Source organism: Barbatula barbatula (assembly GCF_947034865.1).
Source record: "Barbatula barbatula genome assembly, chromosome: 20".
NCBI lineage: Eukaryota > Metazoa > Chordata > Actinopteri > Cypriniformes > Nemacheilidae > Barbatula > Barbatula barbatula.
Window position 1 is genome coordinate 20,165,704 of NC_136783.1, and position 18,105 is coordinate 20,183,808.

At 38.1% G+C, this 18,105-nt stretch overlaps 1 protein-coding gene across 1 annotated transcript in view; it reads left to right on the forward strand.

Annotated features, from left to right (window-relative positions):
- The first annotated feature begins 942 nt into the window (after positions 1 to 942).
- cacna2d3 (calcium channel, voltage dependent, alpha2/delta subunit 3) overlaps positions 943 to 18,105 on the forward strand; it is a 32,420-nt gene continuing 15,257 nt past the window's right edge. Inside the window, 13 exon segments of the mRNA XM_079482855.1 lie at positions 943 to 1,104; positions 1,843 to 1,924; positions 5,842 to 5,958; positions 7,498 to 7,557; positions 10,111 to 10,273; positions 11,241 to 11,372; positions 11,939 to 11,999; positions 12,101 to 12,251; positions 13,309 to 13,383; positions 13,502 to 13,591; positions 14,732 to 14,845; positions 15,873 to 15,951; positions 17,427 to 17,560. Coding sequence (XP_079338981.1) covers positions 986 to 1,104; positions 1,843 to 1,924; positions 5,842 to 5,958; positions 7,498 to 7,557; positions 10,111 to 10,273; positions 11,241 to 11,372; positions 11,939 to 11,999; positions 12,101 to 12,251; positions 13,309 to 13,383; positions 13,502 to 13,591; positions 14,732 to 14,845; positions 15,873 to 15,951; positions 17,427 to 17,560 — 1,377 coding nt within the window. The 5' untranslated portion in view covers positions 943 to 985.

Below are 18,105 nucleotides of genomic sequence, written 5' to 3' on the forward strand. Positions count from 1 at the left end.
ATTATTATGACATTTATTTGAGATGTTATTTTTAAGTAATTCTCGGTTAATGGTTATTGTTGCCAATATAATTTAGGCCTATATAATATCACAATCTATTTAAATGGTTTTTGTATGCTTTCAGGCAAACAATAACCACATGGTCTTAAATGCAAAACTTTAAATGAATGCTGAATTATTTGCGCTATTATTTAATATGTTTTTAATGAACCACGGTTATCGACAATACCGGTATATAGACGCCCGTAAGTTTAACAGTGATCACATTATTGCAACATTTTTACACATTGAGTATAGCCTACATCAGTCACTTATTTCTGTAGTATTGCCATAACATTTACTGTAAACTGTGACTTTAAAGTCATTTAGAAAAGTCCAAATGCAACGATTATTGCTCAAAACAACGCCGAAGCGAATCAGAGGAATGCGCGCGGCCGGGTATAAAGATTCGCATTCAGCTTGTCTCGTGCGCGCGCTCGCTTCAGACACGAGGGAAACCGCACTTGGTCTCCATCCCCAGATTCCCTCACGAGCCTCACGGTCTCCATCACTTTCTGCTCACTTGTCCTCACCCGAAAACTTCTGCCTTTAGTGCATGCGCTGACCCGAAAGTGTCGTTTATCATCACATCAGCTCTATTAGTGCAAGAAATACATTTGGCCATAACATCTCCATCACCTCCGACAGACGGGTGCGTGCAGTCTATAGGCATTTAAATCAACGTTTCCTGCGCTGTTTACCCTCAAAGCACGGCTGAAAGAAAGCGAGGATCGATGTTGAGGAGCACGAGGACGTGTGGTGTGTGACAGCTGGGCGGAGAGACTGAAACTCCGGAGGCAGCACGCGCACTGGGGTAGAGGAGGGCAGATGTTCGGGTAAACCGGCGCTCAGTGCTGAGTTTTCACCGAAGGGAGAGACTGAGCGAGTCGAGAGAGAGAGAGAGAGACGGCGGTTCCGTTGCAGCGCGAGAAATCTGGACGAGAGGATGCAGCGGAACCGGAGCATGCACGCGCGCTGCGCGAGCTGCCTCCTACTGTGGCTGATGAGCGCGTGCTGGACAGCAGCGGAGATGCGGGGGTCCCAATCGGAGATCCCCTTATCAGTGTGAGTAGAATATGATGCAAATGTATTGAAAAAAGGCCCTAGAGATTGCATTTGATCCATTTGTCTATACAGAGAAAGAGAGAGATGGGGTTTAAAGTATCCGTAATGATGGCTTTGGTGACATTTAAAGGGTCTGGGGATTTTAGAATTTTGGGTCTTTTACTGTACACTGCACATTTTGTGACACGCAAACTATAAATAAAACCTAGTGAATGCATTTAATCAGCATTTGTAATGTATATTTAGAGAGAGAGAAAGGGGTGTTAAAACTATGTTTTGATAGCTAATTGAATATAACGGGTCTGTGCATAATAGTGCAACTATGAAAATGTTTTCAGGTTTTATTTATAGCCTAAGTGTGTGTAAAATATACTTAATGTTTATTATTCAGTTGATATATAAATATCAAAAGAGACCATTTAAATCTCATTCACTAATATAATATTAATAATAATACATCATAATAATACATCAAAACAAACGGTTTTAACTAAAGTTCAAAAATAGTAAAGTAAAGTGTTTCATTTCTAGCAGTAAGTTGTCATCCTGAACACAATCGTAAGGTTCACAGATTGCGAATTTAACTTAGTGACCCATAAGTTCCTCTGTGCTCCTTCATATAAGATGCAATAATAATGTATTAAATTGGCTTTTGTGTGTTAATATGAATACATGTATTGTTCAAATCTAGTCGGCAGAGTTGTAATTTCTGTGATTGATGGATTTCTCCCCCAACAGTGTTAAACTCTGGGCTTCAGCGTTTGGTGGTGAAATAAAATCAATAGCATCAAAATACTCTGGATCTCAGCTCTTGCAGAAGGTATCCCCCCCCCCTCTCTCTCTCTCTCTCTCTCTCTCTCTCTCACACACACACACACACACACACACACACACACACACACACACACATGCTGGTTTGCTGTACAACATTCAGGTGTATGGTGATCAGAGACTTCCTGCTGTGAGTGTGAATGAGGGGTGTGTTTTTTGATAAGGCTCATTAAACACAGTTTCTCTCCCCCGATCTGTATTTTTCATGTTTTCATATCTAAACACTTGTATAGAACATGATGGAAGAGGCAAACAGAATAACTGAACACGCGTTGGTGTAAATGTGTAATACGTAGTAAGGTGCAGTACTACGCTTTAGCCACACGGTGGCAGTTGATATTACAGTAAGAACTGAGCATTTTCTGTCATTTTGTAGAGGCTTTGTCATTTTTTGTTTGTGTGGTTGCTTATAGGCATCAGATGTTCGAGTTTTTCGAACGAATAAATAAACTGATGTGCTTTTAAATTTAACCGAAAAATTCAGTAAAACGAGGCATTAGAAGCATACTGAAAAGACACACGACAGCTTATCCCTTCACCTGGGTTATCTGTTTATAAGATTTTAAATTTTAACCATATTCATGGGGAAAAATATGCTATTTAGATTTGTATGTGCACCGTGGTGTCTTTTGGTGTTTCTGTCTTTCCTTTTTAAATTTTTTGCATGTTAATTTTGTACTATGGATCACACAATAACAGAGAGGGACAGAGAGATAATCCAAGCACACAAATACTAAAAATGCAATATTAAAGTTCATATCTATTGATTGCTTGTGGGACATGACGGCTGATGTTTGCAGATAAAAATCTCTTCTGGTTCTTTGTTCAATAAACAAGTATAGCGTGTTGCTGTACGAATGCATGCAAAGGCATTACACACAGAACACACTTCATTTCCTCTCTGTTTCCATTGAAGGCAAAACAGTGATAAATGTTTTGAGATAAACCTCTCTCTCTCTCTCTCTCTCTCTCTCTCTCTCTCTGTCTGAAGTATTAATAAGCCTCTCACTGTTGGTGTGAGATAAGAGCAGAGCTCTCACCATCAGTGCACATATTATCGTTGTAATTACCTTCTCACAGAATGTGTGTACGTGACTCTTTAACTGAACTAGGTTTATAAAACAGAGCAAATGAATGAGACGGTTGAGAATATGTTCTTTGAGCATTACAGCTGAGACCTTAGCAGTTTCCTTGTAAGAGATTTCAAGGTGTTAAAGGGAGACTTCACCCACAAATGAAAATTCTGTCATCATTTACTCACCTTTGAATATTTCCAAATCTGTTTAAATGTCTTTGTTCTGATGAACACGGAGAAAGATATTTGGAAGAATGCTTATAACCAGACAGATGTCTTCCCCCAGTTTACTCCCATAGTAGGAAAAATGACTTGTCTTCTTTCGTCTTCAACAGAACAAAATTAACATTTTGAAGAATGTATGACAGCAAACAGTTCAGGGGCACTTTTGTATCTTTTCCTATATAAAAAATCTGTCTGGTTATAAGCTTCTTCCAAATATCTTTCTCCGTGTTCATCAGAACAAAGACATTCATCAAACTTTTTTTAAGGAAATAGCAGCAATGTTAATTGACTCAAAAAGAGATTTGGGGTTAGACACAAACGCGTGCAGCCTTCTACCACCAAGACCACTGTATTTGTATTGTGCATTTTTCCACAAAAAAATATTTTTAGTTTTAGGAGAAGAGACATAAGAGTGAGTTTTTAATTCATGGTCAAGCATTGAAATCCAAAATACATTTCACCCTCTCAAACCTAAGTGTCAATAATAAACTTCTTTTATCACGCAACATATCACCACCAACTAACTAAGCCAAGACGCTTCTTCATGTCCACATCATAATGTCTAATACCTGTTGTGTTCTCTTCATTGCCGTTTCTGTGTATGTTTGCACTATTTCCCATCATCCTGCTCAATGGGCGTGACCGATGGGTGGGGCACAGGACCAATAAACTGAGGAGCTGGCAGCAGAACATCAGGCATGAGGCAGCAGGCCGCTTCATTAAGAACGATCATCAAGTTTGTTATGCTAAATTACCTGATTTTTACGCAAAGAGAAAAAAACAACCATACGTTACCCTTTGTTGCTTCCGATAGCGTCTCTTTTCTGAAATATCCACATCAACAAAATAACAGATTGTACAACTGCAATACCATTAAGTATCTTTACAGTGAATCGTTTTGCTGCATCTTGCGAATATTAAACCCCGAAGTGCCTTGTAAGGGTTTACACGAGAAGGCTGTGTTTGGTAAAACAGGGAGTAGCAGGAGTCTGGTACACTGCCCAGGAGTATTTTGTTTGTACGTTTTAGGACGATCGTTGATGAATGCAGTATTAACGGCTCTGATTATGGCTTTTCGGGTCTGGGGAGGCTGCCGGGTAAGGGGTGGGGAGCCAGGACAGGCGTGAAATGAACTGTTCCGCCTCAATAACTCTCCATAGTCTCCCTCTTAAAGGGGTAATTTGCGGCGTGATGCTGTGATCTGTGTGCGTTGGGGGTGTTTTGGGGGCTGACATGTGCGAGGGTGTGTTTCCATTAAATTCTGTGTTGTGAGCTGAGTGAGACGTGCATGCATATCTGTTTTGCTTCCTAGAAACATGTTTTTTCCTGCATGTTTTTTAATTGCTCGCGTGCATTTCGTGCCATCCTGGAAGAAAGCTGAATATTGCATACATCAGTTTTGACTACAAGAAGCTTCTTTTTTATGTGGAAAGGACTGCAGGGGTTGAGACCCAGTGCGTGCTGTTGCTTCAGGTGCATCTCATACTGCAGACTCAGCGTTGTCTAAAGTGTACTTCATTATCCTGACGCACCGAGCCTTGACAACTTATTATCTCCCTCCTGAATTCTGACTCCATTTCAATTACCCTCCAACAATGCATGGCCCTTTCAGGAAGCCACGCCCTCTTCCAAACCCACAATGCCTTTCCCTCACCAATAATATACATTGCAGCAGCATTTCCACCAATTACAGGGACAAGCCTGAACTCATTAACAAGAGAGGATTGGTCTTATCAGCCAATCAGAGGAGTCTGTCAGAGAGGACCACATGACCGCAAGCTTATCTGGAGACTTGTGGCACTCAGTCGACAGCTGTATTAACGCAGAGACAATGCAAACCGCAGACCGCAGAGATTTGTGGAGATCTTTTCTTCCGGCCCCCCTGTCTGTCCACATTGTCCTTCTCCACTGCCACACACGACTGTTTCTTTCAGATTTGCATAAATGTCTGGCACTCGCTCACTGTTTACTGATCTTAGACAAATGATGCTGTCATACTGGCCATTGATCTTTTAAGCTCGTGTCTGTTTGCAGTGTATCACTTTAGCCATTAGACAAAAAGGAAGAGCATTATGGGTCAACTACCTTTATCTCTCAAGACCTTAGTAGAACTTTAGTATTTTTTAACACATTTGGTATTAAATGTGTTGATTTTATGGGTTGTAGAGCCTATGTTGTTTTTTATTTGTTGCATCGTGGAAATGTTTGTAAGTCATTCTTTGCATTTCTTTAAATATTGATATGCAAAAGCATTTGAGAATAAAAGCACAAATTATTGCCTTTCATCTCAAACTATTTGCGTTTTCATTATCTTGCAGAAAAAACACATCGCGTATAGCTTCACATTAAAAGTAGTATTTTCTTTTAAACATTGTTTTACTTAAAATTTACAAGGTGATTTTTTTAGTTTTTAAAAAGCAGATTGCATTTACTTTTGGGTTTACTTGGTGTTTTGCGTATACGTTAAATACGTTTTTTGTCACTGCTCACCTTTCTGTTTTATAAAGCTTGTGCGCCTTTTTTTCAAATGTATAATATATGCTATTTGTGTAAATCCAGTCTTGAAAACGCAATCACAATTTTAAGTCTACTTGGTTTCTCTTTAGAAATATAAAGAGCACGAGAAGTCGGTGCGCATTGAGGAGATCGACGGCGCAAAACTGGTGAAGAATTTGGCTCAAAATATGGAGGAGATGTTTCGGAAGAAAGCAGAGGCCACACGAGTAAGTCTTCACTTATTTACAGGCACTTTCTTATGTGGAGAAAAACGAATTCTGCATGGATCTAGTTTGATTTTGTCACTAAATTAATAACATGCAATTGCAAAATAATAACACTGGACCAAAAATAGGCTTTATTTACAACACATCTACGTGCAAAAAACTTTTATTCCGCATTTCCATTTATTGTATTTGATTCAACCGCAACGTTATTTGTTACTGACGTATAAAACGCATCTCGATTAAAGCTTCTTGCTTCAATATAGAAGACCATATAGATTTTCCCGTTACAACCTGCCGTGTCGTTATTCTTCAGAGAGAGAGAGAGAGAGAGACGGACAGTAATTGTCCGTGCGTGGAGTGTGTCGGTGAGATAGTGTTATCTAACTGCTGCAGATACATACCGCCATTCTCCCTTTAAGTTTATGATGCAACCGAGTCGGTTTACCATGAAAAGTAAAACCCATGAATTACACCTCATGCATGTGCAGTTTACTACTCACTGATTTTATAAAATAGTGTAGATGCACGTATATTTGTGCAAAATAAACGTTTATCGGATTTGAAGGAATTATGCCATTTTGACCAGGCCTACGTCACAGTATATTGCTAAATTTGAATACATTTCATTTGAAATTATTCTGTAAATGCACTTCATCTTTTTAGACGTTTCGGTTTCGGTATGTAGATCTAAGTTGAACACAAACTTTGTACTGCCAAAGTTCTCTGATAAAACCATGCAATCTGTTGTGCTTTTTTTTGTATATTTTTGAAGTAGGCGATATACAAAAAAAATGTACGAATTCATTTTAATTTAACATTTTATAGTTTAAATGCGAAAAAATGCTATTGAACCCATTCGTGTTTCGATACAAGAATATTATTATTTTACTACTTTTATATTTTTTTCAGAAATATAACGTCATTTTGAAATGTTCACCGAGTAAATATATTTATATACATCACTGGAGGGTGTTTGTGAAGTTGGCACAAAGCCTTGTTGTTTACTGCATGTTGCTATAATTTCCTCGAAATGCGACAGATATTAATTATTTTTCCTAAAGCGTTTTGCGGAATGGAAGCAATTATACCGCCGTGTAAGCAAGAATGCAAGCCGGCACTTTTCAATGACGACAAAAAAATGTCCTTTCACGTGTCAGGCGCAAGGGGACAAGGCGCCAGTGACATAATATAACCTGTTTGCAAGTCTCATCGTCTAAAAAAATTATAAATAAATAATATACAATACTTCTCCCTAATATAAATATCTAAACATTTAGCTTAGGCTATAATATTAACACATACAGTCCATGCACATTTAAATAAGAGCTTTTTAACATGCTCTTCTTAAAATGCACCATTTTTACCTCTTTTGTATGCACATAAAAAAATGCATGAAAATTGAATGTTTTGCATTTATCTAACAGCTATATCACACTCAAACTGATGCTCTACGCCAATGTAGCCCATCAGGATGTGTGTACTGTATGTGTTGTCAATCATTTCTTCTAAGTTTTTTACGGTCGTGTCAATCATGTTTAGAGGCTTGTAGAAGCAGCAGAGGAGGCTCATTTACAGCATGAGGAGAACCCCGACCTACAGGTAAGAGAGTATGTATACTATACATATACTGTATGTATTTCCAGGGTTACAGAATGTAGAAAGATTTCAGGACCATGGACAGATCTCGCTTCAGAAACTGCAGAAAAGCACTAACCTGTCTAATGCTCTGATACTTTTACATATACCAAAAATAAAGACACTAAAATGATAGTGTGATGCTTTGAATGTAATGATAACAATAGAGTAAAACCTTTTATTTCATGGAATAGAATAGAACAGAGGTTTAAAGGACACAACTCATTGACATAAGCTTCATGCAGATCTTCTGTACGTGACCTCCAGGATGGTTCTTGAATTGAATTATATTTATATATATATTAATGCCCCCTCCCCTCCGGACTCCGCACTCCGACTAAGATAAATGACTCCATGTTGGCCATTGGCGCTATTCAGGGACAAATGGAAAATTCACTGAAGCAAAATACGTTAAAAATAATAGTATCCCCCTCAATAATGAATTCATGCAATGATTCTCATATTTATTGGAATGCTTTTACAACGACTCATAAAACACCCATATTAATTATAGTGAGTCCATTTGCAGCCTCTGTATTGCTTCGTGTAGCTTTTACATAACAAGAAAACAATGGCTATCTTTGATGTCATAAAGTAACCATGTGATAAAATTCAATTCAATATTATTTACACAATGTGCATTGTTACAAAGGGGCTTTACAGGAGAATAAAGAAGTACTAAAACAGTTTCTAAACAGTACATTAAACCCAAAGATGTTTATTAAAATATGCTTATTTCAGAGTTTACATTTAGTGTTTGTTGTAAAACTGTATAAAATTTTTAAAACTATCATTTCTTTATGTACTTATATTTGACTTCTTATCGCGGATACTTGTAAATTTAATTAATCAAAATAATGTTTAGTCAACTTTTCACAGCAAAGGTGAAATGGACAAAAATGAAACTATATATAACAAGAAGAAATGGTATGTGACATTGATCGGGTTTTAAAAAAAACCTCATCACTTTTCACTTCATGCTCTAACAGAGAGTGAATGTTATAAAAGTCTCAATGAAACATTCTGACCGTGTCGTAGAACGCACCGAGACCAGAGGTCCGCCGCACATGCTGTTGTTTGTTGATAACCCTCAAACGCTTGTCGCAGTGCTGTCAGAAATGCTGAGTGTGGAGCGTTTCTCCATCGCTCCTCTCCTCTCCACTTCACAAACCCCACCCCACCCCCCAGGGGTGTATAACCGAGGCGCCCAGCCGTGGTATGAGCTGTCATTGCTGGGCTTTGTAGTGATGCCCCCTCCTCGTTTTCCCAATAGTAGTGTTTTTCCCTAGCAATCCAGTGCACGCACACACACTGTTTAAAAGTGTTAGTATACATTCACTTTACAGATCGCCTGATTTCAGAGAATGACCTCTGGTCCGGTACAGTGAGTGGCCATTTAATCACGCGGCGCCTCTGGACATACACCAAATGTTATTCTTATAGTTCAGCACACGGTGTATTCGCTATAAAATGTTTGTGTGTGCTATATATCTGTGAACTAACATATTTTTAACAGCTCTGATGGTTTAATCCAGCTTTTTCATATAGATGGTGCATAGAGGTTTTTTTATCAACATCCTGATTTTTGTTTTATTAATAACATTTATTGAATGTTTAAATCTTAGATCCTAAACTTTTTTATAAACAAATAGTTTAGAGCAAACAAAGTAAAATTTTAATGCATTGTCATCACACAATATCAAACCTTTATGCAAATTTCTTGTCATTTGTATATTCATGATACATCTCTTATGTATCTTTATGCAAATGGATCATTCTATAATTGTAGGTTAAGTACATCTAATGTCCATGGGATGTATTTTTTAATACATAGTTATCAATATATATCAAGAGCACTTCATTAGTACTAAGTTAAAAAAAGAAAAGAAAAAAGAAAACTCGTTAAATAATGAGTAAAGTTGCTCATTCTACTCTGTATTCAAACAGAAAAATAACCTCAAATATAAATGTATTTCCTAGTTTTGCATTCAATTAGATTAGACAAACAAGACATTTGTTTTCACATAGTTTTCATTGTTATATTTCTTATTTCATGTGTGTCCGAGAAACGACAGTCAACTCTGCTACCCACTAGGTAAACTTCTCCCAGAAAGGAATGATTGTCTCAATCTCACATAATTTGTATGTCGTGTAGTCATAGAAGTCTGTGGACTAGTAGGTAGGTCTTCTTTTCCCAAATATTGATTAAAAAAGCAAACGTGACGTGAGTGGATTAAAAATATGAGGTAAAGGTAAAACATTCAAAACCAGGTAACCCTGTGCATTGTGTAACAGAATAAGTATTTCAGTAAGGGTTTAATGTAAAGTCGCACTTGTTTTTTGAGGACATTTCCATATGCCAAATGTATCCACATTTATAGAATGACCCAAATATCAATTAAAAAAGATAATTTTTAATCTTAAATCTGTAATAATCTCCTCTAGAGTTTCATAACAGATCTCAACAATGTCTCCAGCTCTGATTCGGTGAGATACTTGTGCTTTTTTTCCGCACAGTACGAGTATTTCAACGCAGTGCTGATAAACGAGGTGGATGATGATGGGAACAGCGTGGAGCTCGGAGGAGAGTTTATCCTGGAGCCTGATGATCATTTTAATAACCTGTCGGTCAACCTCAGCCTCAGCGTGGTGCAGGTGCCAACCAACATGTACAATAAAGGTAATACATCCTTTTACCTGGGCATACAGAATATGTGGTGTGCGATCGTCCCCGGTTGTGTAGTGAGCGATCTGTTAGGATTGTCATTCATCTCAATGGCAGTGGTTTGGAAATATGGTGGTGCCATCTTTGCACCTGGACACTCAGGTGGGCACAGATATCCCCCATGTGTGCCATGTGACTGATCTCTCACGAGCAGCAGGACAATGACGTCCTGATGTGTTATCCAAAAGAGAAGCGGTCTGTTTAAACACACTTGCTATTTGTTCATGCTGCTCAAAGAACGCAAATACTGATCAAAAATGTACATGGTACACTGAATGCACGGTAAGTCACTTTGGATAAAAGTATAAAAAATATAGACATACTGTTAAATGCTGTCTTTATGGCATCTGTTCTATTGTCATTTGTGTGGATTACCGAGGGAGAGGACGAAAACGCAACCTGGAAAAAAAATTGTCGAATGAAAGGTAGAGAAAGTACAGTATGCGTGTTACAGATCAGTGATAATAGCCAAGCACCTCAGGTCATTCTGAAGTTACTGATCCGAGAACAGACTCCTCAGTTTCAGCGCACTCCTGTGGGTCAATAAGTACCTGGGGACGCCGCAGCGAACAAAGCCAAGGGCTCAATGTCCCAACGACAAGCTCGATGAGAAGAGAGTAATCACTCTTAAAGTGGCTGTACCTCTGTGATATAGAAAACCCCATGAAGGCTAGATGCACCTCGTCCCTTTGTGCTAGCCCATAATGGCCTTTCAATGGCATCACTTCGTGAGAGAAGGACAAAGGCGAGAGGTTTTTTATGGAGTCGAGACTCCGAGCAGGAGGGGGGACCAGGACGGGGGGATTTTAGTGCGTCACTTTGAGCTTGTAATGCAATGAAACGAGGGTGAAATGTTAAATAGTTTCAGCTGTGATTGCAAATGATCAAATGAATTTATCTCGACTTGCTTTTGTCTTTTTAGATCCCGACATTGTTAATGGCGTCTACTGGTCGGAAGCTCTGAACAAAGTTTTCGTAGATAACTTTAAAAGAGACCCTTCGCTCATTTGGCAGTACTTCGGAAGCGCCAAAGGTTTCTTCAGACAATACCCAGGTGTGTAATGTGCGCACCGCGTCAGACCAGAAATGGATGGGCATCAAACCCGGTGATTTTGCTAATGTTTTAATTTTACAGACCACCAGAGAGGACATAAAGGAAATTCATTCCATTAATCAAAGCCTCGGCTGGAGCTCTGTTACGCCAGCGCATTTACATCGTGTAGCATTACGCTGAATTTACATATATTATCTATTTGTGCTAAACAGAGGGCAGAGAACTCGACTGCAAAGATGTGCAGAGATTTGATTTCTAACTAAAGAGTCTGCGAAGAATAATGCATTAAATGGCTTTAACGACTTTGTGCCAAGTACCGCTGTTACTACAGAGACTATTATAAACCATTAGAAATTATTATGGGATTCTCATGAACATGGAAGAATTGAACTTCTCTTTTGAGGACAGTGACAGTACCTAGATATCGCAGTTTTATTTAATTGAGATTACCTATAAATGTCATTTTTTTGAATGTAAGTTTATTTAGTTGAATAGAAAAATATTTGTCCATCTGTGAAATGTATGTATATATATATATATACATATATCCTTATGCTTGTGTGAAGGTGTGAAGTGGCATCCAGATGAACACGGTGTCATCTCTTTTGACTGCAGAAATAGAAAATGGTATGAAACATACAGTAATCATTATATATTTTGTAATGTTTTCAAATTATTGAGAGTTTGTAGTTGCAGTAGTTCCTCATTCCAGGTGTTTGTTATCTTAGGTATATCCAGGCGGCCACGTCTCCAAAAGACGTTGTGATTCTGGTGGACGTCAGTGGCAGTATGAAGGGTCTAAGACTCACTATAGCTCGACAGACCGTCGCGTCCATACTGGACACGCTGGGGGACGATGACTACTTCAATATTATCGCGGTGAGCTGAACAAAGGGAAAGATGTACAGCAGACGAATGGTGTGCATTGGTGTGATACAGGCCAGGTTACAGAAGAGGATGCTCACTAATATCTACACTCGGTGTCTAGTTAAGGACAACACATTTAGTGTTACTTTTACCTCAACCCTGTGTTGTCCCGTTCATTTATTTATGTTAAAATTCCACAACACAAAAAATACATTACAGTCCATCTATAATGTGTTCTCATTACCGGGTGCTTAGCACCCCCATGGTAGCAACTCCCATGTTGTGAAGGGGTCATATCTTTTAAGTCATTAATTGCTTTCCCTGGTGTGTAGTAAGAAAAACGTAAAAAATTTTTTTTAATTATTTAAAAAAGTCATTTAGTTTTGAACTTTTGGCCAGTTATAGACCACTTCGCAATATGTAAACACTGGTTAAATTTTTTACACTTTTGGTTTAATTGATTTCATCTCACATAACTAATTAAATCTTAAAGATATTTTTAATATTTTGATTCGGTTAAGAATGTTCTGTTGGTTGTATTTTGTTCAAGCGTTTGTGTAGTGTTGTTTACATCTTCTGAAATGGTCTATAGACGGTTTCATCTTCACAACATAAACAGACGTTGCAGCGCATGCACACTTTTGTGACCCCGTCTTAACTTCCGCTACAAATTCACAAACAGTAGAGAACGTTACTTGGTTAAACTTCAGTAGTTTAAATTTAGACTGCGAAAGCAATTTCATATGAATATGAACTTAAATTAAATTAAATTAAAATAGTTATTATTAGACATTAGCTAATCACAAGTGGGGGTCAGGCGTGTGGGTGTCTGATGAAGTGGTCTATAGGACGCACAGTTTTTTGTTAGCGTGCCTTTAAGACAGTTTCTTCTCATATCAGAAATCTTTTTTGTAAAGAAACTTTTCTGTTTTAAAATGCACAGATTTAAAAGAAGTTTATTTCAAAATACAAAGTGCAATTCTTCACGATATGACCCATGAAAGCTAAACTAACCTTATAAACTTGAAATACTGTTGGCTGCATCTAATTCATTATTGTGTGTTCTCAGTACAATCAGGAAGTCCATTATGTGGAACCCTGTCTGAACGGAACCCTGGTTCAAGCTGACAGCACTAATAAGGATGTATGTCCTTCTTTTCTTAAATAATCGTTCACGTTCTTTCAGTAATTACCTCATTTTAAATGAAATTAGGGCCAGTGAAACATATCTGAAAGGCATTTCTCGTGTTCTTATTTATCAGCACTTTAAAGAGCACCTGGACAAGTTATTTGCTAAAGGAATCGGACTCCTGGGCAATGCGTTGAGTGAGGCGTTTACTATCTTAAATGAGGTGAGTGAAGATTACAGAAGCCGTGAGATTCCAGAGGTCCAGTATCGTGTGTGTGTGTGTGTGTGTGTTTGTGTGTGTGTGTTTTGCTGCACCGATCTCTCTATACCGCCCCTCGCTGCGACACCTCTATCCCTCCCCGTGATTAATTGCGGTAATTGGCAGCACTGATTAATAAGCTGATGATAAAAGGCAATTGCGAATGGGATAGCGCTCAAAGTCAGTCCAGTCGCACCCTTTATCTCTCTTTTCTCAGGACGCTACTCTTGCAGAAACAGGGAGGAGGGGAGAAAACAGGAGGTTATATCTGTATTTGTCACATTCATTAGAGCCAGACCATTAATACGGTAATCGTAAAAACCAAGCGTCCGGCCCCTTTAAATGTCCGCATGCAGTGTTTGTTTCTGATTGGTTGAAAGTAAAAAAAAAAGGGGGGATGCTGCAGTCTTTAAACTTTTTGAATGACGCCATGCACTGCATCGCAGTTAAGTTGGTAAAGTGAATCTAAACCTTAATTATGATCTGGTCTATCGGCAAATCTTCGCGTAGAATCTTTGAAACTGATTTATAACAGGAAAAGTCAAATTACATACAAAACAGAACAGAAAAAAATTGTTAAGAAATATTTGATAACTCATTTATAAATTATTTCCGCACACATACCTGAACACTATTTCAAAGCTAATCTTGACACTGATAACTCAGATTTTCTTGAGCACACTGAATCACAAAAGATGGCTGGAGCAACTGTACTGTATATATTGCGTCCAGGATTTGATCTATTTGTTAATACAGAATAGAGACAGCATAGAGCTTTCTCACACGCATCAGCTCCTGAGCATCTGTTAAAGCCTCTTTAACGCTGATGATGTAGTTGCATGCATCACTCAGATTATTATTGTCTTGTTCATGTCTCTTATTTACAATTTCCCCCCAACGATATCGATTCTTTTCTTAAACGGAAGCGTGTGATTACATTTTTAAGAAAGCTATTTGATGCTGGTTTAATATGTGATATTCATTCATTCTTAATGCTAAATCCTTGTTTTTGTAGCCAATTTGTTTTGCTGTTATGAATTATTGTAATAGTCTCTCCCTTTCATTCTCTCTTTAATCTCTCTCTCTCTCTCTCTCTGTGTTCAGATTAATCAGACCGGTCGTGGAAGTTCGTGTAGTCAGGCGATCATGCTGGTCACAGATGGTGCTACCAAGATGTATGACGAGGTTTTCGCCAAGTATAACTTACCCGACCGCAAGGTAAAGATACAAATTTTAATAAAGAAAACTTTCAAGAATACAAAAACATTTTAAAGTGTCAATTTTTTTTTATTATAAAGACAATTTGTAAGCAAACCTGTAGTATTTTCATGTATTTTAGACTTTGATAACCTATTTTTCATGCCATACATTTTATTCCACATACACACTTTATACACAGCGTGTGTGTAACTTTCATATAGTCGCCCCTACACAAGACGTGAATTCCCTTTTGAGAAAGTGTTGACATTTTGAGGAATTGTGTTCAGTTGATGAGAGCCGTGGTATGTTTGACACACTTCAAACACGCAGGGGTAAAAAATGTTGAATAAACGGATTCGGATAGTTCACACATGTACCTGCCCCTGGCAATGCTGAATCAGTCACCTTATTCACCCCGTGAACCCGCGGCGCCACAGTTTACCATAGCAGATGCGTTCCCGCACGCTTGCATTCGCTGCGTCTGTAAGTATGCGTCTCATGTTCTCGGTAGGGGGTGAAATACATTTTTACAGCCTGCAGAAGCGTGCATGTGTGATTTGTCGCTGGCCCACTGCGGTGTAACCGCGCAATATTGGTTGGAATCAAAAACCATTTATACATGGACGACAGAAGCAATGTACTGAGAAATGGAGCAGCGGAGAGCGAAAAGGGGAACATTGGGGGATAAATGAAAAGATCAGATTGAAATACGTTGTGTTTCTGAACAGGATGAATAAAATAATGAATCTTTCGACATATGGCAAACATTTATCCTGGCTTATTTGTTGCACCAGTTGTGCAATTAAGTAAATGCGGCGAGGCAGTTGTTTTCCAATGAGCAGACAAGTTATCAGGTTTTATATGACACTTGGAAATTGCATTGTGGGGAATGAACAGATTTTGGGGTTTAAATTCAGAGTTATACAGAGAATCTGCTGTGTGTGACTAGTCTAAAGACAAAAAGGCTTTGTTCCCAAATGCATCCGTTTGGGGAAAACATATCCGTGCTATATGAGATGACAAAATTCATCCTTTTCCTTCCCAGGTTCGAATATTCCCTTACCTGATTGGTCGGGAATCTGCCTTCGCTGATAACCTAAAATGGATGGCGTGCGCCAATAAAGGTTTGTGTGTCTTTTTAAGTTATTTTCTAAATGATGGTTCACATTTGATTTTAATTCCTGCTAATTAGTTCATTAATTATCTTGGCTGGATTTACGGGAGCAGGGAAGGTTCAGTTCGGCGCATTAGAGCGCCAGCGCTGTGGGTTTTATCGATTTGAGGGCTGTAGGAAATCAGGCGGGTGTTGAGTGCTTGATGGGAGTGTGACGGGCACTGGCTCAGCTCGCAGAGCTGACACGCAGAGGTCAAAGTTCAACTTAAGGGAAATCACTCTTCCTGTCAGATGGGCTCCTGTGGCTGCTCAGCGCTGATCACTCCCATGTGCACCTTCCACGGATGACTGGACGCAGAATGAGGAACTGGCACACGCGGGCGCTAGTTCTGCACCTGGAGCCACTGCAGTCAATCTTGTGCATTTTCTACACTGCAAAATGGATGTTGTTAACAGAAGACTCCTTGCATAATATATTCATAAAGGGAATCTGAAAACATTTGAATGCATCTTGTGATCATTTAAATCATATTTATTTATAACACTTCTACTTAATAGATAATGCTTTTTTTATTTTGACACATTTTATTGCAGATTTGGTGAGAGATTAGACAAAATGTAAATGTGGTAAAATGTGTTAAATGGAGCAGAGAAAGCATAACTAAAATATTTAATAAACTCACAAGATGGAAGATGTGTAGAATATGCAAAAGATTGACTTTTGAGTTGTGCTGATGCAGATTTCAGATTTCCATGTGATTTATCAGTGAATCTGATTAGGTAACTTTTGTAATGTACTTTAATACAGTTGTGGATTTTAGCGAGGGCATATTTGTGCAACAAACCTCACGTCCGATTAAACCAGCAAAATACCAAGTAAATGGTACAAAATGGAGAAAACACAAATTGTTTAAGATATTTATTTGACAAAATTATTTGGCAAACTACAGTAAGCATCCTTAACTTCTAACGCATGCAACAACTTCAATAATATATTTGTATAAAAGGTGAAGAAATATTTTTCCAAAACTAGACATCACCTTTATCCACTACTGTTCAATAATATAGTATACTGCAAGAAATATACCATAAAGAAAATTTCATGTAAAATTATAGGATATAAGGATATATATTAAAATGTTTTCCACATATTTCTTGTAAATTTCTTGTCTTTTTCAGTAATTTTATTCGTATTTAAATGATAAACATTCTTACAGCCGGGGCGCCAGAAATACACTGGAAAAATTACATTTCTCCTGTTTTCTTGTAAATTTGCTTTCTTATTCTGTCATTTTACGGGTTTTGATTGTATTTCAAAAAATACACAACAAATCTGTACAAAAACTGTAATATTAAATTTTTTTATGTATTTTTCGTTGAAAATTCTGTAATTTTTTAACATTTCTTTACAGTTTACAATTTGTACAGGGATATATATATATATAATATGTTCTACATATGTTGTCAATTGTGTGTTTTGAACAGGTTATTTCAGTCAGATCTCAACGCTGGCAGACGTGCAGGAGAACGTCATGAGATATTTGCATGTGATGAGCAGACCGAAAGTCATTGACCATGAACATGACACAGTATGGACTGAAGCTTATGTGGACAGCGCAGTAAGTATCAACCTCATCATTTGTCTATAAATGTGTGTATAGCAGCCTCACAGCACCCTCAAATATTTCCATGGTAACGCTAGCTTTCTTTAAAAATTCTTGTTACGAAATTAAAAGTGTGCTATGTTACTTCTCACATTTGTAACTATCAAAAAGCAGAAACTATCCTTACCATGGTTGCTTTTATAAAGGGTTGTATTGTCTAAAATTGAAAATATTTTCTCTCCTGCGGTTGTGTATTTTTACAACCGTTCCCAAGTGATTCTAGCTTTGTTAATGCACTGAAGCACACGAGACGTTCTTTCTATTCAGCGAACAGTAGGAGAACAGAAACAGGTCCCACACCGTGCAGTGTGTCTCCTGTATGTGTGTTGACGTGAGCACATGTCAATGACGCGTATTATTTTTCTCCCTGTGTCCCTATAGCTCGCACAGGCGCACAAGGTAACAGTCGTAACCGGTGTCTCTGTGGCTCCGTTTCAAAATCTAGTGAGCTGCGTACAAAAGAAGCACATTAAGACACGTTTCATTTCTACGGCAGAATT